The sequence below is a fragment of the Mirounga leonina genome, unplaced genomic scaffold, assembly GCF_011800145.1.
Source record: "Mirounga leonina isolate KUSES-001 unplaced genomic scaffold, KU_Mleo_1.0 Mir_173, whole genome shotgun sequence".
NCBI lineage: Eukaryota > Metazoa > Chordata > Mammalia > Carnivora > Phocidae > Mirounga > Mirounga leonina.
In genome coordinates, this window is record NW_023270447.1 from 61,568,347 (window position 1) to 61,591,128 (window position 22,782).

The 22,782-nt window shown below is 37.9% G+C and overlaps 1 protein-coding gene across 7 annotated transcripts in view; it reads left to right on the plus strand.

The window, feature by feature from the left end:
- Positions 1–22,782, plus strand: part of FOXJ3 (forkhead box J3) — a 145,647-nt gene that overhangs the window by 15,639 nt on the left and 107,226 nt on the right. For 4 of the 7 annotated variants that reach the window (XM_035018853.1, XM_035018854.1, XM_035018859.1 and 1 more), the window contains exon 2: positions 7,491–7,551. In XM_035018853.1, the coding sequence (XP_034874744.1) occupies positions 7,508–7,551 (44 nt within the window). In that variant the 5' untranslated portion in view covers positions 7,491–7,507. Of the gene's footprint in view, positions 1–7,488; positions 7,552–14,200; positions 14,542–22,782 lie in introns of those variants that run through there. The other 3 variants (XM_035018855.1, XM_035018858.1, XM_035018856.1) reach the window with 3 other exon arrangements.

Below are 22,782 nucleotides of genomic sequence, written 5' to 3' on the forward strand. Positions count from 1 at the left end.
TGAGATAGAATTCATATACCAAACAGTTCACCTATTTAAAGGGTGAAATTCAATGTTTTTTAATGTATTCACAGGGTTGTGTAACCATCAGTGCAGTCTAATTTTAGAACATTTTCCACTCTGAAAGAAATCCCATACCCAGTCAGTCCCCTTTACTCCCCCACTTTTCAGACCCTAAGAAACTTATCTAATTTAATGTAACTGTTGATCCACAGTGTAACTACTAATAGAAATTTGCCTGTTTTGGACATTTGATGTAAATGGAATCATGTAGTCTTGTGACTGGCTTCTTTCACTTAGCATGTTTTCAAGGATCATGTTGTAGCATGTATCATTCCTTTTTTATTGCCAACTACTATTCCACTGTATGGATATAGCACATCTTATTTATCCATTCATCAGCTAGTGGGCATTTGGATTGTTTTCACTTTTTTGCTATTATGATTTAATGCTGCTATGAACATTTGTGTATAGATTATTCTGTGAATGAATGTTTTCATTTCTTTGGTATATACCCTAGGAGTGGAATGGCTGTGTCATATGGTAACTTTCTGTTTAACTTTTTAGTAAACTGCTCAACTGTTTTCTGAAGTGGCTGCACTGGTATCTCATTGTGGTTTTGATTTGCATTTCCCTGATGACTAATCTTTTCATGTGCTTATTAGACATTTGTAGATCTTAGTAACTTTTATCTTTGCCCATTTTTTTCCAAATGCTCTACCTATGAGCTGTGTCCCCACATCTTTTTTTTTTTTTTTTTTTAAGATTTTGTTTATTTATTTGACAGCGAGAGACACAGTGAGAGAGGGAACACAAACGGGAGTGGGAGAGGGAGAAGCAGGCTTCTCGCGGAGCAGGGAGCCTGATGTGGGGCTCGATCCTGAGCTGAAGGCAGACGCTTAACGACTGAGCCACCCAGACGCCCTTAAATTGGGTTATCTTTTTATTATTGAGTTTTAAGAGTTCTTCATATATTCTGGACACTTAACTTGCTCTTCTAACTACGGATTGGTTCTAAATTATTTGCCTTGAGGTAGGGAGAAGTATTTGATGGAAGACTTTATTTAAAAGGTCTGGTGAGTTTTCAGTCAGATCTTGTTCTTATTTGAAGTGTACTCTCTTTTTCCAGCTCTTGAGGAACCTGGTTTATTCATATATTGAACAAACGTGACAGCTAACTGTTATATACCAGGTTTTGGGGACGTAACAGAATGAAACAAACTTTTATGTGCATTCCAGTGGGGAAGAAACAGTAAAACAGAAGTTGTTATCAGTTGGTGACAGGATCTGTGAAGAAGAAAACAGGGTAATGGGGGATACAGTGTGATGACGTTCTAACATATTCTTCACCTTCTATGATTTCTTAATCTGTTCCTCTCTGACTGCTTGATCTTATTGCACTTCACATTTATCTTCATTTTACATAATTTGTAGCTAAACCTCTATTTCCCCTCCCCTAATTCTTAACCTTTTGCAGTCTGTTTTTGCTTTCACTAGGACACAAAACCCACCCTCTGTACTATTAATGATCTTCTAATGAAAGCCAATATTCTCTTTTCAGTGTGTCCATCTTAATCGACATGTTGCCTTTCTGTGCATTAAATCACTTGCAGCCATTTCCAGTACAATTTTCTCAACTTATTTTTATTTTAAACTAGTTCCTCTTCTCTTAATTATCTTTTAGTTCTCCAAAGTTAAGTTTGGCCTCTCGTCTTCCTTTAATTCTCCCGCGGTGAATTGATCATTCTGACATGATTTTAATTGCTTTCTGAGAGCATAGGACTCTGAGATCTCACTTTTTAGCTCAAGCTGTGCCACTGCCTTTAGGTGTAGCTAGTGGAGGTGAGATGAGCAGCTGATTGCTACTGACTCAGCAGGATTCTTTTCCCCTTACTCCTTCCTCTGGCAGATTTCTTCTGTTCAAGCTGATTAAGACAGGTTATTTCTTTGACTGCTTTAATAATTACCTGTGACTAATGGTGTAACAAGTCACAGTGCTCAGTTAAGTAACATGAGTCAAAGGGGTTGTTTCTTCATGGATGCTAGTGAATTTTATACTTTCAAGTCTTTTGAAAGACAGGTCTAAGTTCAGAAGTTAAAACAAAAAAAAGAAGGAATAGTTTCTTACCTCTAGTGCTGTAGCATTTACTTTCAACAAACTTGTAGTTCTTTTTTCTAATATTATGTTGATGCTTTCATTCAAGCTATGGTCACTGTAATTGAGGCATGGATCTTCTCTTTTGTGGAGAGGAGGAAATTAAGCCTTAGAGAAGTTAACAGTATACCTAAGGTCATAATTGGGATTCCAGTCTAGGTCTTGACTCAAGGTCATGAATGTTGTAAGTTCTTTGTAAACTATAAAGCATTATATTCCTGTGTCGGTGGGAGAGAGGAGAATAAGAATTAAGATAAGGATTTATTGGGAGCGGGGCGCCCGGGTGGCTCAGTTGGTTAAGCGACTGCCTTTGGCTCAGGTCATGATCCTGGAGTCCCGGGATCGAGTCCCGCATCGGGCTCCCTGCTCAGCAGGGAGTCTGCTTCTCCCTCTGACCCTCTTCCCTCTCATGCTCTCTATCTCTCATTCTCTCTCTCTCTCAAATAAATAAAATCTTTAAAAAAAAAAAAAAAAGAATTTCTTGGGAGCTTTTTCAAAATTCTTCATCACCTCCGGCTCCCAAATAATGCGTTATTATACTACTGTTTTGTTAAACATCTGCTTTCTAAATGGAAATAAGTTTATAATTAAGTTTATTTTATTTTATTAAAAATTTTTTAAGTCATTTCTGTGCCCACTGTGGGGCTCGAACTCACAACCCTGAGATCAAGAGTCGCATGCTCTACTGACTGAGCCAGCCAGGTACCCCTGTAACTCAATATAATATACACTTGAAAACTGCTTATATTATTAAAAGGAATTCCATACTCTTGTGTTGGTGATGGTATGTAGTACAGTTGCTTTTACTGGAGCATACTCATCAGTGAATGGCTGTTTTTTACTACCCATATTCTGGTTGTGCCACTTTACACAAACTTTCTTATATGTTGGTTTTTTAAAGGATTTGGAGAAAATTCTACAAGGTGCTTTTGGCACCAACTCAAACTGTAAATTATGGATATAATTGAACGAGTTAATATAATTATTCAACTATAATTGGCTTCAGAAATGTGAGTTTGTAATTCAGAGGACACAGACTTTCCTGACTGAACTGTGAACTCTAGCTTTCTTTTGTGAGATTTCCATGTTGCTGGTCATTTGCTGGGTAGGGAGAAGATCGGCAGATGTTTGTTCTTTCAGTTAACCAGCCTGGGGCTCACCATTTAGGAGCAGTAATATAGATTAAAAATGGAGAAAACTGAAACTAAGGCATTGAGGCTAAAGCAGATTAGAAAGATATCTGGGAGCTAGAGTTGGTAGTAAATGGTAACTAATTGGGGATCCTAAGGGTTTTGATGTTTTGGGGGACTCAAAATATAAGATCCTTTTCCCTTGCGTAAGTTCTGAACTGAGGAATTTAACAAGAAGCAACAGATGAAAAAATATTACTGCTTTTAAAATTAGTTGGTTTTTTTTTTTTTTAAGATTTATTGATTTGACAGAAGAGAGACACAGCGAGAGAGGGAACACAAGCAGGGGGAGTAGGAGATGGAGAACCAGGCTTCCTGCTGAGCAGGGAGCCTGATGCGGGGCTTGATCCCAGGACCCTGGGATCATGACCTGAGCTGAAGGCAGATGCTTAACAACTGAGCCACCCAGGTGCCCCTAAAATTAGTCTGAGATACAAATTCACATACTGTAAAGTTTACCATTTTAAGGCATAGAATTTGGTTTTATGCTGAAGGTTTTGTTTTTTTTGTTTAAGATTTTTATTAGGGACTTTTGGTCACCAGTAATCTACTTTCCAAATATGTGGTCTTTTGTGTCTGACTTCTTTCACTTAGCATAAGGCTCTCAAAGTTCATCCATGTTGTAGCATGTAACAGGACTTCATTCCTTTTTACGGCTGAATAATAATATTGTATATTATGGATATTGTATAGATATGCCACATTTTGTTTATCCATTCATAAGTTGAACATTTGGTTTATTTCCACTTTTTGGCCATTATAAATAATACTGCTATATGAACATTTATGTGCAACATATGTTTTAAATTCTCTTGGGCATGCACACACATGTACCTGTGTGTATCTGTCTATCCATCCCCAAGAGGATTTTATACACACACACACACACACACACACACGTGTGTAGCATTGAGTTGCTGGGTCATATGGTAACTTTTGGAGGAGTTACCTTTGTTTTTGCTAAAATTGATATTGTAGAATGTTATAGAATGTGATTTAGTTTTAAAAGTCAAATGGGCTAGCTCACTCTCCGCATTCTTTTAATCCCACCTATCCAATCTAGACCATGGGACAGCCCACCTGATATGTAGATTGTTATTGTCAACGGAGCAGGTGCATCCAGATCACTGCCTGTAGAGTCCTGATGTAGTCCTGAGTTAGCTCTACCCAGTAACCAAGTTATTTACCTTTTTGGTGAGGAGTGGCGTAAGAGCCTAGGAGTGTTTAGGGAAGTCATTCCTCATAGAAATCAAGAATTGGAAAGAAGTGTTCTGTTTTAAAAAAGGCAAAGAAAGGAGTTAGGCTAGAAGGCCGTTCTTAGATAAAAGGACTGTGTCATTTTATGATAGGAAATATGTTAGAGATGATGAATTTTGTTTTGGAATGACAGATTTGGGTTTTCCAGGATGGTATGTGATATTTATGGTTGTAGATTAGGAGATTGATCCCTGTTAGAGATACAGATATGAGATTCATACAGGTAATTGAAACAGGAGTAGTTAAATCATCCATAAAGTAAAACAGTAAAGTGCCTAGTAATTACCGTATCTGGAAATCTTTGAGGTTTTGATTATGCAAACTGATGTTTCAGCTATATCTTTCTCTGAGTGGCTTGTTTCTTTCTGGGTTTTGTGATACCCCCCCCTTCTGGGTTTTGTGATTTTTTTTTTTTAAATTGTGAATTAATTAGTTAATTTTTAAAAGATTTTATTTGAGAGAGAGAGTGCTCTCGAGAGAGCACAAGCAGGGAGCCCATTGTGGGGCTCAATCCCAGGACCCAGGGATCTTGACCTGAGCTGAAGGCAGACAATTAACTGACTGAGCCACCCAGGCGCCCCATGAATTTATTTATTTTGGTACCTTATCTGTGAGAGTTCTAGGCCTAGATCAAAGGCACATTCCCCAGAGAGGGTTTATATTTGATTTTCTCAAGGATGGGTGGGGAATATTACCATTCTAGGACTACCCTAAACAAAATTCTAAGTATGAAGCTTTTTATTTTTATTTTTATTTTTTTTAAGATTTTATTTATTTATTTGACAGAGAGAGACACAGTGAGAGAGGAAACATAAGCAGGGAGAGTGGGAGAGGGAGAAGCAGGCTTCCCGCGGAGCAGGGAGCCTGATGCAGGGCTCGATCCCAGGACCCTGGGATCATGACCTGAGCCGAAGGCAGACGCTTAACGACTGAGCCACCCAGGTGCCCCTGAAGCTTTTTAAACTATAATCTAGGTGAGAGTCAGCTTATGGTTATAAATATCAGGGGAGATACTGTTTTACTGCAATCATAGTCCCCCATCCCCTCGTTGGCATTCAGTGCCAAGGTTAAGAAACAGTTTTCCTTGCTATCTCTTGGGTAACACCTGGACTTTGCTTCTTGAACCTTGGGCCCCATTTGCCTTCTGAGTGCAAGCTGAAATTCATAGGGTTTGGCAAAATGCCTTGAAGGTGAATGAAAGCTTTTTTCAGTACCCTGCATACTTCTTTAGTTTCTCTATTTAGTTTTTGGCTTTGATCGGATGTTATTTTCCTTCGGGATTATTGATTAATTTATAAAGATTTTAAAAGGTTTTATCCAATGTTTGTAATTTTCAGTGACATGTTGATTAAGCTATCTATTCTGTCATTCTAGCAGAAATAGAAATGCCTTGTCTTGGGGTGCCCGGGTAGCTCAGTCAGTTAAGCGTCTGCCCTCGGCTCAGGTCATGATCCCAGGGGTCCGCTTGCTTCTCCCTCTCCCTCTGCCGCTCCTCCTGCCTGTGCTGTCCTCTTTGTCAAATAAATAAAAAAAATCTTAAAAAAAAAAAAAAGAATAAGTGCCTTGTCTCTCTCCAGTGCATGCAGGAACAATTAGATGTTGGGAATTTGTTCAGCCTCTAGATTTTTTTTTTAATCTTTTTTTTTTTTAGATTTTATTTTTATTTTTCGGTAGAGAGAACGCCAGCAGGGGGAGTGGGAGAAGCAGGCTTCCCGCTGAGCAGGGAGCCTGATGTGGGACTCGATCCCAGGACCCTGGGGTCATGACCTGAGCCGAAGGCAGACACTTAGCGACTGAGCCACCCAATTCAGCCTCTAGATTAAAGGTTATAGACAGAACCTAATGTTTTGTTTGGTCCACATAGTATTTAGAAAAGAAAAATCAGGAGATTTCAAATAAAATTTTGGATATCTTGCTTCTCTTGAAAAATCAGTTCTTAGAATATTGGGCTTGCAATCCTGCTTAGCAGCAATTGGCTGGAACTGGGACTAGCAGCCGATCCGTCCCCTTCACTGTGACATGTTTTCTTTAGTTGCACATAATCTTCACCATTTGTGCAGTGTATGCATATATATATGCTTATGCTGTTCCAACTTCTCTCATTCATGTTACTTGTAGACATTGTTACCTAAATGCTACTTGTAGAGTACTACCTTGTGCCAGGTAATAGCGCTAATAGACCATTTTGCATTTGTTCATTGAGTTATTTAATTCTAATAACAAACCTGCAATTTGTCCCTGATGAGTAAATAAAATTATATAGGCAGTATTTATCCCTAAGTTACAGATGAAGAATTTGAGGTTCAGTGAGTTTACATAAATTCTTCAAGGTCTCATAGTGTCATAGTTGAATTTGAACCTAGAGCTTCTTATTCAAAACTCCTTCCATTTGAATGCTATTTTTAACTTTCTTTCTTTAAAGCAATGGAACTGTTCTTCACATGAAGTCTTAGTGAATTTTGGTATATAAAACCAATAAAGATAACACTGCTTTGATTGAAGAGTAGATGGGATGGGAACCTGCATACTCAGCTCTTCGGTTTCCTTTAGGCACTTCTCTGGAATCAGTAGGATTCCACTAAATAGCTCGGATACACTCTCTGTATAACAAGCATAACAATTTGTTAAATTTTATGAGTTTTCACCTCCTTTGGATATTACAGTTATAGTGTGTCTATTTCTTTTATGCTTCCTGGTATGTCTGTCTTCTTCAGTATAATTCCTCTTACTGTTTAATAGTATTTTTGATTCCTACAGGTATTTGTTCAGATAGTGGTGAATCTTTTAGCCTTCTATTTGTTTTCAGATTGTTTTAATTAGAAATGAATCTTATTTATAGTTTAATTTACTTTGGAGCTTCTGCTAACTAACTCTTTTTTACTTTTCAGATTCTCTTTGTGGCCAGATGGGTTTGTATGGACAGGCTTGTCCATCTGTAACTTCATTAAGGTGAGTACTCTTTTTTTCCTTACTGAACATGTAACGTTTAAAAGTTACGCCATGAATTTCAAGGTGAGGTTCGTAATAAAATATTGTTTGTTTTGTCAGACAGTGCTGTTTGAGGGGTTGGGAGATACTTTTGCCTACAAAGATATTTGTGGTAATGGGATTTGGATTTTAATTTTCACTTAGTGAATTTACATATGTTCTTGTATATGGAATAACAAAATTTTTATACTTCATTTCTTTTTAAAAATACTCTGCTTTCTACATGTTTTAATTAGAAAATACACAGTAAATTTGATTGCTTTTGTAGCAGATTAAATAAGACTTGGTGCTAGTTTTTATCTCTTTCTAAATGATGATATGAACATGATACCTAGATTATCCTCATTTACAGTGAAGTTTAAAAAGTAGGAACTAAATTGTATACAACCCAGTAGTCTTAGATTTTTTTGAAGTTGCTAAATCTTTTCTGCAAATTAAATCTTACGTGAAATCCTGTGAATAAAACAGATACACACAGGACTTTTCTGCTTGCTTATTAGGCTTTAATATTCTACCCTCACAATTGCCCCTGAGGGATTGTTGCAGTTCCCAGAGCACAGTTTGAAAAAATAACCTAAATCTAATCTGTTAATTGAAATCTTTCAGATTAGAACATGAAGTGTTGATGGCAGTATCTACTGGTCACATGTAACTGCTGCAGCTAGGTGTTTTATTTATTCATTCAGCATATTGAGCATCTAATACGTTGTCAGGCACTATTCTAAATGCTAGGACTATAGCAGTGAACATAACAGATAAAAATCCTATAATCATGGAGCTACATTCTGGTGAAGGGACAGTTAATAAACAAGAAATATCTGTTAGTATATATGGTGCTAAAGCGAGCACAAGAAGTATGTTAGTGACAGTGATGAGGGCTAAGGTGAAAAATAAAATAGAGAAGGGGAATGGGAAATATAGGGGTGTGTGTTATTTTAGCCAAGGAAAGCTTTACTGACATGGTGACATTTGAAAATCTGAGAGAGTGATGGACTTTTCGATTTTGGGTATGTGGAGTATGAGCATTCCTGGCAGAGGGAATCCAGGAACCGATAAGGCAGGAGACTTACCTTATGTGTTAGAGGAACAATATTCTGAACCAAATTTTTTGTGCCTGTAGCTATACATTTAGTATTTAATTTGTATTCGGTGTCTGAGTTGGGTTATTTAGTATCCTTATATACATCTTTCATTTCTGTAATATTCTGTATGGTCCATCTATAAAGCAGAAAGTTGCTATTCTTAAATGTGTGGATAGAAAACCATTGTTTGTCATTGATTTTTTTTTTTTTTTTTTTTTTTTTTAAGATTCTACCTATTTGACAGAGAGAGAGAGAGCGTACAAGCGGGGGGAGCAACAGGCAGAGGGAGAGGGAGAAGCAGGCTCTCCGCTGAGCAGGCAGCCCGATGCGGTGCTCGATCCCGAGACCCCGGGATCATGACCTGAGGTGAAGGCAGATGCTTAACCAACTGAGCCACCCAGGTGCCCCTCTGGCTTATCTTGTAAAGCTTTACTGTCTGATATAGTAGCCACTAGCCTCATGTGGCTATTTAAGTTAATTAAAAATAAAAATAAGGGGCACCACACGTGGCTAATGGCTAGCATACTGGATAGCACACATATATTTCCATTGTTGCAGAAAGTTCTGTTGGACAGTGCTGGCTTAGAGCATCCTAAATGTAATTTAATCTTTGATCTAAGATGACCGAATGCCCTAGGGTTTCCATTTCTGAGTATTAGATATTGAAGAGTATCGTTGACTAGTCATTGACTTAAGGACATACTATTAAAAGTTACTTTTGTGACTAAATACTGACTTTGATATATCTAGGCTTTTATGGTGTTCTCACTACTAGACCAGGCATTATTTAAGCATTTTAAAGTATATTAATTAAATCCCTCTAACAGCTCTATAAGTTTGGTACCTCATTTCATAAATGAGGAAATAGAGATACAAAAGTTAAGCTTAGCTGAAGGACATGCAGTGAATAAAGGGACAGAGCTGGAATTCATATGTAGGCCTTGCTCCAGTGCCCATGCTCTTAATCACGAAGTTCTGCCTCTTGGCTGTCAGTATTCATCATCATTTGAGGTGTTTTTTTAAAATGAGGGATGTCAAAAATATTCCACTTAATTGAGGATACCATAAAAATAATTAGAAAAGGAAAATATCAATGCAGGAAACGGAAAAAAGTGATAGAAAACTAGTGATAAAATTGAAAAAAAATCTTATGAAAGTTTTTTTTTTATGGGGAGATGGTGGAGAAATTTGAGTTGTCATGGATTCATATATGTGGGGGAAATAATATCAGAGGTAATAGGGAATAAAAAGCATCACTGGGTATATTGGTAAAGTAAAAGAGGAGTTAAATATAAAATCTGTACCTGTCAACAGTGTTTAAGGTATAAAATAATACTGAAAAATAAAGTGTTATGATTTGACTTAGTAAACTTATTTTAGTCAAGCTTTGCTTGGCTGCAAGTAAAGGAAACCAGCACTGGATATATCAAACAAAACAAAGGGATTTTATTTGTGGAGAATACTGGGGTATTTCACAGAACTGAGGGATAGCTGGATCTCTTGAGGGGATAGAACCCAGGTTCTTAGGAACCTTAGGCAGTATACTTTCTTCTTTGTTGCTTTTCTCTGATTGTAATTTATTTCTTCATTTCTACAAACCAGCTTTCTTTACCTTTCTGGCATATGGGCATCCCGTACCTCTCAAGTTCATAGTTTCTTTATTCAGGAGACCAAACCAAACCATTTCAGTCCTAATTCTGAATTCCTAAGGAAGAAAATTCAGGTGAACAACTTAGGTCAGGTGTCAGCCCTGGTTCTCATCCTTTAATTTGTTGTAGTACTCATATAGCTATGGTATAGGTAAGACTTTCAGGGCCCTGGGGATGGAGACAACTCAGTGATAGGGCATGGTGAGCTAGGCAAAATACTACAGGAAGTGTCTGATACAAAGCAGCATGTATCCAGTGTTGGGTGAAAAGAGTTAGGATTTCAAGAGAGGATATTTTTTAGGATTCAGACCCTTTCCTTATAGTCATATGGGTAGTGAATGGGAGATTTGATTCTCACCTTCCTTTTGGAGTTGTAGATTTGGAATTGGACTAAGAGTTCCAGTTTTGTTTAGTTTGACAGATACATATTGAATATGTACTCATTATGTGCTTACTAGCATTCAAGATTCTCCTAGAAACAACAAAAGAAAAGGACAACAGAAAAATTATTTTGCCCCATAATGATGCTTACTTGAGAGCCTGAAGGATAGGTGCTTACGGACAGGTCCCTGTTGAAGGTTATGGTGCTGAATGGAGATTTTTTTTTTTTTAAAGATTTTATTTATTCATTTGAGACACAGAGAGAGAGCATGAGCGGTGCGAGAGGCGGAGGGAGAGGAAGAAGCAGACTCCCCGCTGAGTCAGGAGCCCGATGTGGGGCTCGATCCCAGGACCCTGGGATCATGACCTGAGCCGAAGGCAGACGCTTAACCATCTGAGCCACCCAGGCGCTCCCGAATGGAGATTTTAAGCATAGGAACCGCTTTCTTCAAAGTTAACACTCTTTCTACAGTCCCCCTATGTATATTTGGAATTTGGAAAGTGATAGCTATGTAAAAAAGCACAATTGGAAGTTACGGAAAGATGCGACTATTTGAATAGGTAGAGTCTGAGAAAAAGATAGTGCTTCTTTATTACAGGTAGGCCTATAGATAATTAAAAAAATAAAACCCCAAGAAGCCCATGCAATGTAATCAGAGGATCACTGGATTGGAAGCCGTATAAAATGGGGATAATCATCCATGCTTTACCTTACAGCACAAATGTAGTTATTTTTGTTATTGATATCAAGATAAAACCTATGGAGTTTAAATTCATAAAGGAAGATACTACTGGTTTTCAAATTGATTTAAACATTTTAATGGGTATATAGTGGTATCTCATTGTGATTTTAATTTGTCTTTTCCTGTTGACTAATGGTGTACATCTTTTCATGTGCTTATTGACTACTTGTATGTCTTTATTCAAATCTTGCACATTTTAAAACTGGGTAGTGTCATCTTATTGCATTGTTAGAGTTCTTTAAATATTCTGGATGCAAGTTTTTTGTTAGAGCAAAAAAGTTTTAAATTTTTTCCTTCCAATTTCTTTTTTCTTTTTGTGTCTTAGCTGAGAAATCCTAACTACTCCAGATTGCGCACACACACACATACATATTTAAAACAGTTTTAAAAAACACCTTTATTGAGATGTAATTGATATAGTATGATTTGATAAGCCCCCCCCCCAAAATTACAATCACAATATATCCGTCATTCTCAAAAGTTTCCTGGTGTTGCTGTGTGCCCTCTTGTCACTTTCTGCAAGATAGCAACTGATCTGCTTTTCTGTCCCTAAATGTATGTTTGCATTTTCTCAAGTTGTATAGAACTGGAACTGTATAGTATTATCCTTTTATTTGTTTGGCTTCTTTCATTTAGCATAATTACCTTGAGATTCACCGGTGTCACTACATGCATCAGTAGTTCATACCTTTTTGGTTCATTGGTTATGTGTGCAACAACATTTACCTGTTGGTGCGTATTTGGATTGTTCTCCAGTTTTAGCTATTACAAGTAAAAATGCTATTTTAAATATAGTATAGGAAATATAGTCAGTAATATTGTAGTAATGTTATTACCGGTGACTGTACTTACTGTGGTGAACATTTATATGTATGTCTTTGTGTGGACATACGATATATTTTGGGTGAATACTTGGGAATGAAATAATTGGATCATATGGTAGGTTAAGGTTTAACTTCTTAAACTGTCAAACTGTTTTTGAAAGTGATGTACCATTTTACATTCCCATTAGCAGTGTGTGAGAGTTCTAGTTGCTCCATATTTTTGGCAACACTGGGTACAGTTCTAATAGGTATGTAGTGATACCCCAGTATAATTTTAATTTGTGATTTTTTAATGACTAATGATCTTGAGCATCTTTTCATGTGCTTCTTCACCATTATATATCTTCTTGTTGAGGTATCTCTTCAGATCTTTTGCCCATTTAAAAAAAGTGAGTGTTTTTTATTATTAAGTTTTGAGAATACAAAGGACTTGAGATACAAATCCTTCTTAAGATACATGCTTTGCATTTTCTTCCGGTCTGTGGCTTGTCTTTTCATTTTCCTAGTGGTGTCTTTTGAAGAACAGAAGCTTTTAATTTTGATAAAGTCCAACTTAACCAATTGTTTTCTTCTATGAATTGTGATTTTTTTTTCATGTCCTATCTGGGAAATATTTGCTTAATTAAATGTTAAAAAGATTTTCTCTCATGATTTTTTTCTAGATGTCTTATAGTTTTAACTTTTACTTTCTGTAACTCACTTTGCAGGTTTTTGTGTATGATGTGACATAAGGGATATTGTTTATGTTTTTCTCATACAGATAACCAGTTGTTTCAGCATTATTTTTTGAAAAGTCTTTCGTAACTTGTCTTGGCACCTTTATCAAAAATCAGTTGACCAGTAAAATAAGTGAAAGGGATTAAGAGGTATAGAATTCCAGTTATAAAATAAATTAAGTCATGGAGATGAAAAGTATAGTATAGGAAATATAGTCAGTAATATTGTAGTAACGTTATTACTGGTGACTGTACTTACTGTATTGAGCACTGAGTAACATAGAATTGTGGAATCAATATGTTGTACACCTGAAACTAGTATAACATTGTATGTCAACTATACTTCAATAATAATAATAATAAGTTGGCCATATATGGGTGGGTCCATTTTTGGACCCTGTTCTGTTGATTTATATGTCTGTCCTTTTACTAAAACCACTTGTCTTGGTTATGGTAGTTTTACAGTAAGTCTTGAAATCTGGTAGTCATAAGTACTCTGTTCTCTTCAAGTTGAGAAAAGAACCTGATAATCAAGTATCTGCTTAGTGGTGGGTTGAAAGTTGAGGTAAAGAAAAATTCATATTTACAAATTGCCAAGTAAATTTTTAGACGATGGTAAAGAACTTGAGCACATGGGAGGAAATAGGTTGTTCCATTAAGAAAAGATTGTGACGATTTATGGAAGGAGTTGCTATGCTTGATGAGAAGAAAAAGGATAAAGTCTGTGTTAAAGACAGCAAAGCTGAGAAACTTTGAAGTGATGATGACAAGAAACAAACAAACAAAAAAACACAAAAATGTGGGGTCTTTAGGAACCGATAGAACAAGCAGGATAAGTCTCTAGGCAGAGAGACTCCCTTAGGGTCTACTAAGTTTAAGCTGCACAGCTTTTTATAGATGACTAGTAAACATTCTACCCTAAATAGCACTGGGATTTCTGTGGAAGTTAGTCCTTTTCAGACCCTTTCACATCATGGAATGATAATCAGTATTGATGTATTATGTAAGCTGATAATGATTGATATGCTCTTAGAACAGAAGGTCTGTTCATTTAGATTTTTTTTTTTTTTAAAGATTTTATTCATTTATTTGACAGAGAGACACAGCGAGAGAGGGAACACAAGCAGGGGGAGTGCGAGAGGGAGAAGCAGGCTCCACTCTGAGCAAGGACCCTGATGCAGGACTCGATCCCAGGACCCTGAGATCATGACCTGAGCTGAAGGCAGATGCTTAACCAACTGAGCCACCCAGGCGTCCCAACTTCTGCAAATTTTTTTAAAACATTTAATAGAGACAGTTGGATTCTCATCTCTGCCTCTGCATTCAGTCTGATGTGATAACACCCATCACATAGCATGTGAAAAGTTCCACTGTACGTTTATCAGAGGATGAGAGTGGAAAAGGCAGATAACATCTTACTGTGAAAATTGTTTTGACCCTTCAGATTCCCTGAAAGGGTGTCTGGACCACACTTTGAGGACAACTGAATCCTAGACATCACATGTAGAAGTTTAAGCTGTTTAGCATTTTCTGTGCATCATAGTTAACCCTAAAAGGTAAGACAGGATTACCTTCCGCGATGTTAGCCTCTGCCAGCACTGATGCCCTACTACTGGTATAATGTATAGTGAGCTAAAGCAGTATGGTGTAGAGAGGTTAGGATAAACACTTTAATGAGATAGGATGAACCAGTGGATATGTGTTACTCAGAGGACTTTTATTATATGGACATTATATATATACATATTTTAAACTAAGTATAAGGAGTGTTAATAGCAGGTTCTGTCTGGGTTTTTAACTTTTTTTTTTTTTTAAGGATTTTATTTATTTATTTGAGAGAGAGCAAGCCAGAGAGAAAGCACAATCGGGGGAGAGGCAAGGGGAGAGGGAGAAGCAGATTCCCCGCAGAGCAGGGAGCCTGACATGGCGCTTGATCCCAGAACCCTGGGATCATGACCTGAGCCGAAGGTAGACAGTTAACCCACCAAGCTACATGGGCGCCCCAGGGTTTTTAACTTTTTTTTTTCTTTTTTTTTAAAGAGAGAGCGAGTGCACGCACAGGGCGCACCTGAGCAGGGGAGGGGCAGAGGGAGAATCCTAAGCAGGCTCAAAGCTCAGTAGCACAGAGCCCAATACGGGAATCGATCCTAGGACTCTGAGCCAGAATCAAGAGTCAAATGCTTAACTGTCTGAGCCACCCAGGTGCCCCTGTGTGTGTTTTTTTTTTTTTTAAATAACAGCTACAAAGATGGCTTTGAGTGTTCTTGTGTTAAAGGGACTAGTGTTCATCAGCCTTTCCAACTACTCAGATTCCAGTAGGTGAGATTTAAATGCAAAATACAGTATTTACTTGATGACAGAATATAGTTGAGTGGTTAATGTCCAAAAATGTTTATATTTCCTTCCTACATTGTGGAGCAAAAGACACCTAAGATGAGAATCACACATATAGTGTGAAAATATCTTTTGGCCACATGATCCCTAAGTTTGTACCCTGAATGGAGTTCTAACTATGAGTATGACTTGTCTGAATTTAGAATATAGTTTTATGAATTTAAGATTATATGTGGAGTAATTTGGAGAGAATCTAGAGAAGAGCAATAAATATATTAGGGTTCCAAATTCAGATCCTGTTGGAGAAGTTCTGGACTTTAAAACTTAGAGAAAAGGGAACACAAAAAGTTGTGTTAATATTGTAAAATATGTGGGCGCCTGGGTGGCTCAGTTGGTTAAGCGACTGCTTTTGGCTCAGGTCATGATCCTGGAGTCCCGGGATCGAGTCCCGCATCGGGCTCCCTGCTCGGCAGGGAGTCTGCTTCTCCCTCTGACCCTCCTCCCTCTCGTGCTCTCTCTCATTCTCTCTCTCGCAAAAAAAAAAAAAAAAAAAAAAAAATTGTAAAATATGTGAAGCATCATTATGAATAGAACTCTGACCAGTTCTCATTTCCCAAGAGAGAATTTAAAGAAATTTTCTTCTCCGTAGCAAGGGAGATACAGATTAGCCAGTTAAAACTTTTAATTTTTTAAAAAAATTATTTATGGGTGCCTGGGTGGCTCAGATGGTTGAGCGTCTGCCTTCGGCTCAGGTCATGATCCCAGGGTCCTGGGATCGAGTCCCGCATCGGGCTCCCTGCTCCTTGGGAGCCTGTTTCTCCCTCTGTTTCTCTCTCTCTCTCTGTCTCTCATGAATAAATAAATAAAAAATCTTTAAAAAAAAAAAAAAGGAAAAAAAAATTATTTATTTTTAAAGTAATCTCTGTGCCCACCATGGGGCTCAAACTCATGACCCCAAGATCAAGAGTTGCGTGCTCTACCAACTGAGCCAGCTAGGCGCCCCTAGCCAGTTAAACCTTTAAAAAAACCAACCAACCAAACAAACAAAATGCATACCTTAGAGTAACATACCTTAGAACAGATTAAGTTGTGAACTTTTCTTCCCTTGGAGATCTTTTTTTTTTTTTTTTAAAGATTTTATTTATTTATTTATAGGACAGAGAGAGACACAGTGAGAGAGGGAACACAAGCAAGGGGAAGTGGGAGAGGGAGAAGCAGGCTTCCCGCCGAGCAGGGAGCCCGATGTGGGGCTCGATCCCGGGACTCTGGGATCATGACCTGAGCCGAAGGCAGACGCTTAACGACTGAGCCACCCAGGCGCCCCTCCCTTGGAGATCTTAAAGAATATTGTTAGTCTCGGGGCGCCTGGGTGGCTCAGTTGGTTAAGTGGCTGCCTTCGGCTCAGGTCATGATCCTGGAGTCCCAGGATTGAGTCCCACGTCAGGCTCCCTGCTCAGCAGGGAGTCTGCTTCTCCCTCTGACCCTCCCCCCTCTCATGTGCTCTCTCTCGCTCTCTCTCATTCTCTCTCTTTCAAATAAATAAAAAAAAAAAAAAAAAAAAAGAATATTGTTAGTCTCCAAAATAGGTAATACCAGGACTTTAAGAAATGACCGAATGAGGTTCTTTTTCATCTCTGATTTTATGATAAATAGCTCTGAAATCACAACAGTTTTACAAATGACACTTGTATCACTAAATCTCCCGGATTTTTTTTTTTTTTAAGATTTTATTTATTTATTTGAGAGAGAGAATGAGATAGAGACAGAGAGAGCATGAGAGGGGGGAGGGTCAGAGGGAGAAGCAGACTCCCTGCTGAGCAGGGAGCCCGATGCGGGACTCGATCCCGGGACTCCAGGATCATGACCTGAGCTGAAGGCAGTCACTTAACCAACTGAGCCACTCAGGCGCCCAAATCTCCCGGATTTTTGCATTAGCTGTGTTGTGAATATTCTTGGAATTTTAAGGGGGAAGAGAAGTTGTGAAAGTCAAGAGTTTTGAAGAGTGACCTACTATTTGTTTATTGGATTCCTTCTCCTAAATTATGATTCTTCCACCTGTATTTTCACTTCAAACCAGTGAGGATTTTTCCGCTTATTTTTTAAAAAGGTCATTACTTATAGGAAGTATCTTCGTGGAGATTAGTTTGATACTGTCCATTTTTCACCTAAATGGAGCAGAGATCAACTGTTTTGAAAAGCTGGGAGTTTTTACTGGAAGAGAAGAGCAAGTAATTTTGGAGTTTATAATGCCAATATTAGAGGCTTAGGGCATATGAGATGGGAGAACCAAAGTATAGAAAGTAGTTAGAAGTATGCCAGATATAAACCATATTGAAATTTTGTCAGGATTAAGCTGGTCTTGCACCAGGAAAATGGAAAAGCTGATTTCTTTTTTTTCCTTGTTACTCCTTTGTCTCTCTGCTGCAAGATATCTGACTGGGGCTTTTATACTCAAGAACTGTTGACTTGGAATTCCTTTATGGAATAATAGGATTTTGTGGGCTGCTTCAGGAATCATCATATCATCTTATTTCTATGGGGAAAAGTATGTTCTCAATTCTCATATATAGTCTACAAACAAAATTTTAAAACCTAATACTTTCTGGGTCACTTTAGAGTAAATATGAGGGGCTCATTTCCATTGAGGCTGCTAAATGATTATTGTATCATTTAGGACATGTAAGTCTAAAACCACTGAGTAAGAGTGACAACCATTTAAAATTTGGAAAATTCTGGGGTGCCTGGCTGGCTCATTTGGTAGAGTGTGCAACTCTTGATCTTGGTTGAGTTTGAGCCACACATTGGGTGTAGAGATTACTTAAAATCTTTTTAAAAAATGAAATAAAATTTAGAAAGTTCTGAAGAGTATGCATTTGGTAATAAAATTACTGACTGTGTGTTAGAAACTATTCTTAGTGCTTTGTATGCATTAACTCATTTAATCCTCACAGCAATCCTTTGGGTTGGGTACTATCTTTATCTTCATCTTACAAATGAGGGAACTGAGACATAAAAGGTTAATTTACTTGTGTAAGGTCACATAGCTTAAAGTGGAAGAGTTTAGATTCTAATCCAGGCAGACTTGCTCAGCAGCCTGGTGTTCTTAATTACTAAGTCATACCTTTTCCAATGTAGGACGCTGTTAATTTTGCTGAAATTGAACTAAGAGTAGAAACTTTGATTTTGCTGGTATATGAAAACTAAAGTAACACCAGCTGCTTTTGCTTGGAAATAGCTTAAATTATTACCTCATTTATAAGTTAAAATTTTATGTCCTATGCTTATAAAATATAGAGTCAATCTGTAGTAGATTATTTTCTTTTTTAGGTTTCCACCACAATTTGCCCCTATGGGTACACAAATATTCACATGTGCTCTTTCTTCTATGTATTGAACTTACTTGCTCTTTTCTCAAGAGAGACAACCCAGAGTTTCATCCAGTTACTATAATTAGCTGAAAATCTAAGCTCTTTAGGTACAGTCTCTTTCATCAGATCCTGGTGTGGCTTCTTGTGGATCAAAGATCTATAAACCAGATGAGTTATTTACATTCTACCTAATATGTAGTGGTGGAGAATGATTAGGATAACAGAAATAAAAGGTATTATTCAGAAAAGGGGATAATGGGAAACACTCAGTAGTCATTAGTGCATCATAAAATCTTACTGGGTAGAAGTGACAGTGACTCCTTGACAGTGTAGTAAGTTCCTTGATTTTGCTCTTTGGTAGGGCCTCCATTGTCTCCTATGCCTTCTGAAAGATCCTACCTTGTCCATTATCTTCCATGACCACATCTGAGATGGATATTAGTGAGGATGCCCTTTCTGGGAAATGTACAGCATTTATAGCTCACTTCTTGTTGATGAGCTTGGGTATTATTTTGGAAACTTAAGAGGCTTTTGCAGTCTGGTCTCTTTGTCTCCCCCAACCTCCCATACAATTAGCTTAAAATACTTAGTTTCTAGACTTTTTGCTGCTTTGATCCATAACACCTGCCCAGACAGAATTTTTCAATGTGAAGACTGTGCCCTTTGTGCTCCGTTTACCGCAGGAATTTCCAGTCTTGTTTTGGTGCCATGGAACCCCTTCAACAGTCTAGTGAAACCTGTGGATCCATCTCAGAATGTCTCAGAATTCACAAAATAAAGTACTTGGGATTACAAAGGAAACCAATTATATTGAAATATGGTTAGCAAAATACTAACTTTGAAACATAGTAATGTGTGCTTTTAACATATTAAATGAGAGATCTAGTGGCAAGTCTAATATACTAGCATAATTTTTAAGTAGTTTATTTTTTTTTAATTTTTATTTTTTTAAAGATTTTATTTATTTGACAGAGAGAGACACAACGAGAGAGGGAACACAAGCAGGGGCAGAGGCAGAGGGAGAGGGAGAACAGGCTTCCCTCTAAGCAAGGAGTCCGATGCGGGGCTCGATCCCAGGACCCTGGGATCATGACCTGAGCTGAAGGCAGATGCTTAATGACTGAGCCACCCAGGCGCCCCTAAGTAGTTAAGTTTAAATTAAAAGTTGAGATTCTGCAACATTTGCACGTGAGAATGCATTTGTGATTTTTATTGGTGGCAAGGTCACAAGTACTGTTAATGCTGCTATGATTTGTTGTCTAATTTCATAATTAAAGGAAATGCTAAATTTCAGTTACAAGTTAGTGGAAATGAAGAGTCTTTTTTTCCCCATCCAAGTTCATTGACGTCTTCTGGCTTCTGAGGGAAAGATGGTTCTGATGAGGCCATTTGAAACAATGGTGGAAATCATGGGTGGAAAGACAGCACCCTTATGACATTGCTTTTGTGTGGCAAGATACCAGTCTTCTCTACTGCCAAGGCTGCAGTTTTGCAGCTACCATTCAGTTATTTCAGTTTGCTACTTCAGAAGCAGTTGGTGTTTTTTCAGCTATGCAAGGCTTTAAATTATAGGACTCTTAGCTTAAATTGCAGGCCATAGGCAGGGAGTTAACCTCCCTTAGCAAATCTGCATTTTTTTCCCTCTCTACTTGCAACTCTAATCGAAGTTTATTTCTCTCTCAGGATTTTGTTTTAAGTGACAAGAAGAAGCCAACGCATGCCAACATTCTAAATTTTTTCTATATTTCTCTCCTTGCCGTAGCCTTAGTTGGCATATGGTTTGTTCTCTAACTTCTGTAGATGGCCAAATTTGACCAAATCCTTTGTCACTCTTTAAGAAGGTCACCAGTTTTCCAACCTGCAATATCAGAGTTAATGTTTGCCTCATCAACTCCTCCTTTAAGAGTGTTTTATTTTAGGTTCTCTTACTTGTATCCCCCACTTCCTTATCCCAGATTTCATGTTTGTTAAGAATTGCATTCATCCACTGGTGGTATCTTTTTACGGTAAACTTAAGTCTGGAAGGTAGGCAGTTCAGGGCTCAGATGTCAGCTTCACAATTTGACAAAGAACTCAGGGACCCAGATTCCTTCTCTTTGCTCCTATATCCTCAGTGTATGGCACTTTCAAAGATCACCTTATGATCAAAGATGACACTGGAGCAGTAGCTATTGTGTCTTCAGAGAGCAGGAATGGCAGGAGGCACAATGCCATCCAGAATGAAATTGAGATTGTATTCCTCAGGAGGAAGATAAAAACAGATGTTAGGTGGCACTGAATGGTTTCTGCCATAGACCTTACTTCTGGTTGCCTTGGGTGGTAAGATTCTGTAACAGGAGTTATATATTTAAAAAAGTATATATATAGGGGCGCTTGGGTGGCTCAGTTGGTTAAGCGTCCAGCTCTTTGTTTTGGCTCAGGTCATGTGAGATGGAGCCCCGCATCGGTCTCACACTGGGCAGTCTCGCACTGGGCATGGAGCCTGCCTAAGATTCTTCTCTCTCCCTGCTCTTCCCCCCTCCCTCTCAAAAAACAAGTGTGTGTGTGTGTGTGTGTGTGTATTCCTTGAGATGCATATGATCAGAATTACTGCTGTGGTAATTATAAGGATTTCTTTTTGAGTTTTTAGTTGCTCAGTTTTTCTTATGAGTCTTATGATGACTCTTTCTTGTGATTTTTCTTAAGTCTTTTAAGATGAAATGCCAAGTGCCAGGAATAGAGTGAGAGGATTCAGGAATATCTAGGTCACGACATCATTATCCTCATTATTCTTATTTTCCTTGATGTCTTCTTCTTACCTTTATTTAGGAAGCCAGCAGTATCTCTACCCATTTCCCCCTTTTTTGATAACACTGTTGAAAACTTGAAGACTTTCTGAGTAATCCTTAGTTACTTGTTGGGAATTAGGGAGGTTGCAGAGGGAGGCCAAGCAATATGTTAAAGTACCTAGAAAGCTTATTTGGGATCCTATTAGTGGCATTAAGTGGGATTAGAACCCCCACCCCTCTCCCCATCTCATGGCTTAATGTTGAGTTTTTATATCTTGATACTGTTTACATTTTCATGTTATGTAGAGAAGATTCGTCATGAAACTTTTTTTTTAGCAATAAATATCATCATAGATTTAAGACATGAGTTTTCCATGCCCTGCTTTCTCCCATAAGTAACATTATCTTTTTATCTTTGCTTCTATCTTCCCATTTTTCTCTGCTATTCCGGAACTGTCTCTGTTCCTGTTTAGTGCTACTTGTCAGTCTGAGTCATACTTTTTTCCAATTCATAAATGACTTCAGTCCTGTGATTATCCTTACCTCATGCTATTGAGTCCTTTTTTCTTTTGCCTCTTCCTTTTAGCTTGTCAGTGTGTATGGTTTCACTTGTTTGGGAAGGATCACACCCACACCTTCATTGGCTAGTAACTGTTTCAATCATTTAACCATTATTTCTTGACCCTTCACTTATTATATTCTTAGGGATTGGAGAGAGAGAAAAGAGTAAGAAAGTTTCTTCTTCCAAAGAGCTCATGGTCTCTGGGGAGATAGATATAGTTATAATCTTGTATAAGTCCTGGGATAGAGAGGTGTTGACATATTACTATGGGAGTAAGATCTAGTTCACTTTAGGAGATGGAAGATAAGAGTGGATTGACAAGGCTTTCTGGAGGGGGAAGTGTTTGGTTTGAGTCTTGAAAAAAAGTAGAAGCCAGCTAGGCAGTGTTAGATGGGAAAGACATTTCAGAAAGGAATGTTTTTAATCCAAATACTATGTTATTTTTCAGATAACATGTACCTGGTGTGGTGTTAGGTAGCATCTGAAGTATTAGTTGTATGGTCATTGTTCTCACTGGGGAGAGGGGGAGAGGGTAGTAAGCTTAGGCATATGATGCAATTATACATATGAAACAGCATGGTAAATGCCAAATTGAGGTTATAATTGCTCCAGGAATTTAGAGAAGGATTAATAAAAGATTAATAAAAACTACAGTAGTTGAAAATGAGTTTAGATTTAGTATAATAGGAAAAAGGGAACCCTTGAAAGTTTTCGGGCACAATGACATGAAAACAGTGCTGATAGATTTCTCTTGGGAGTGTATGC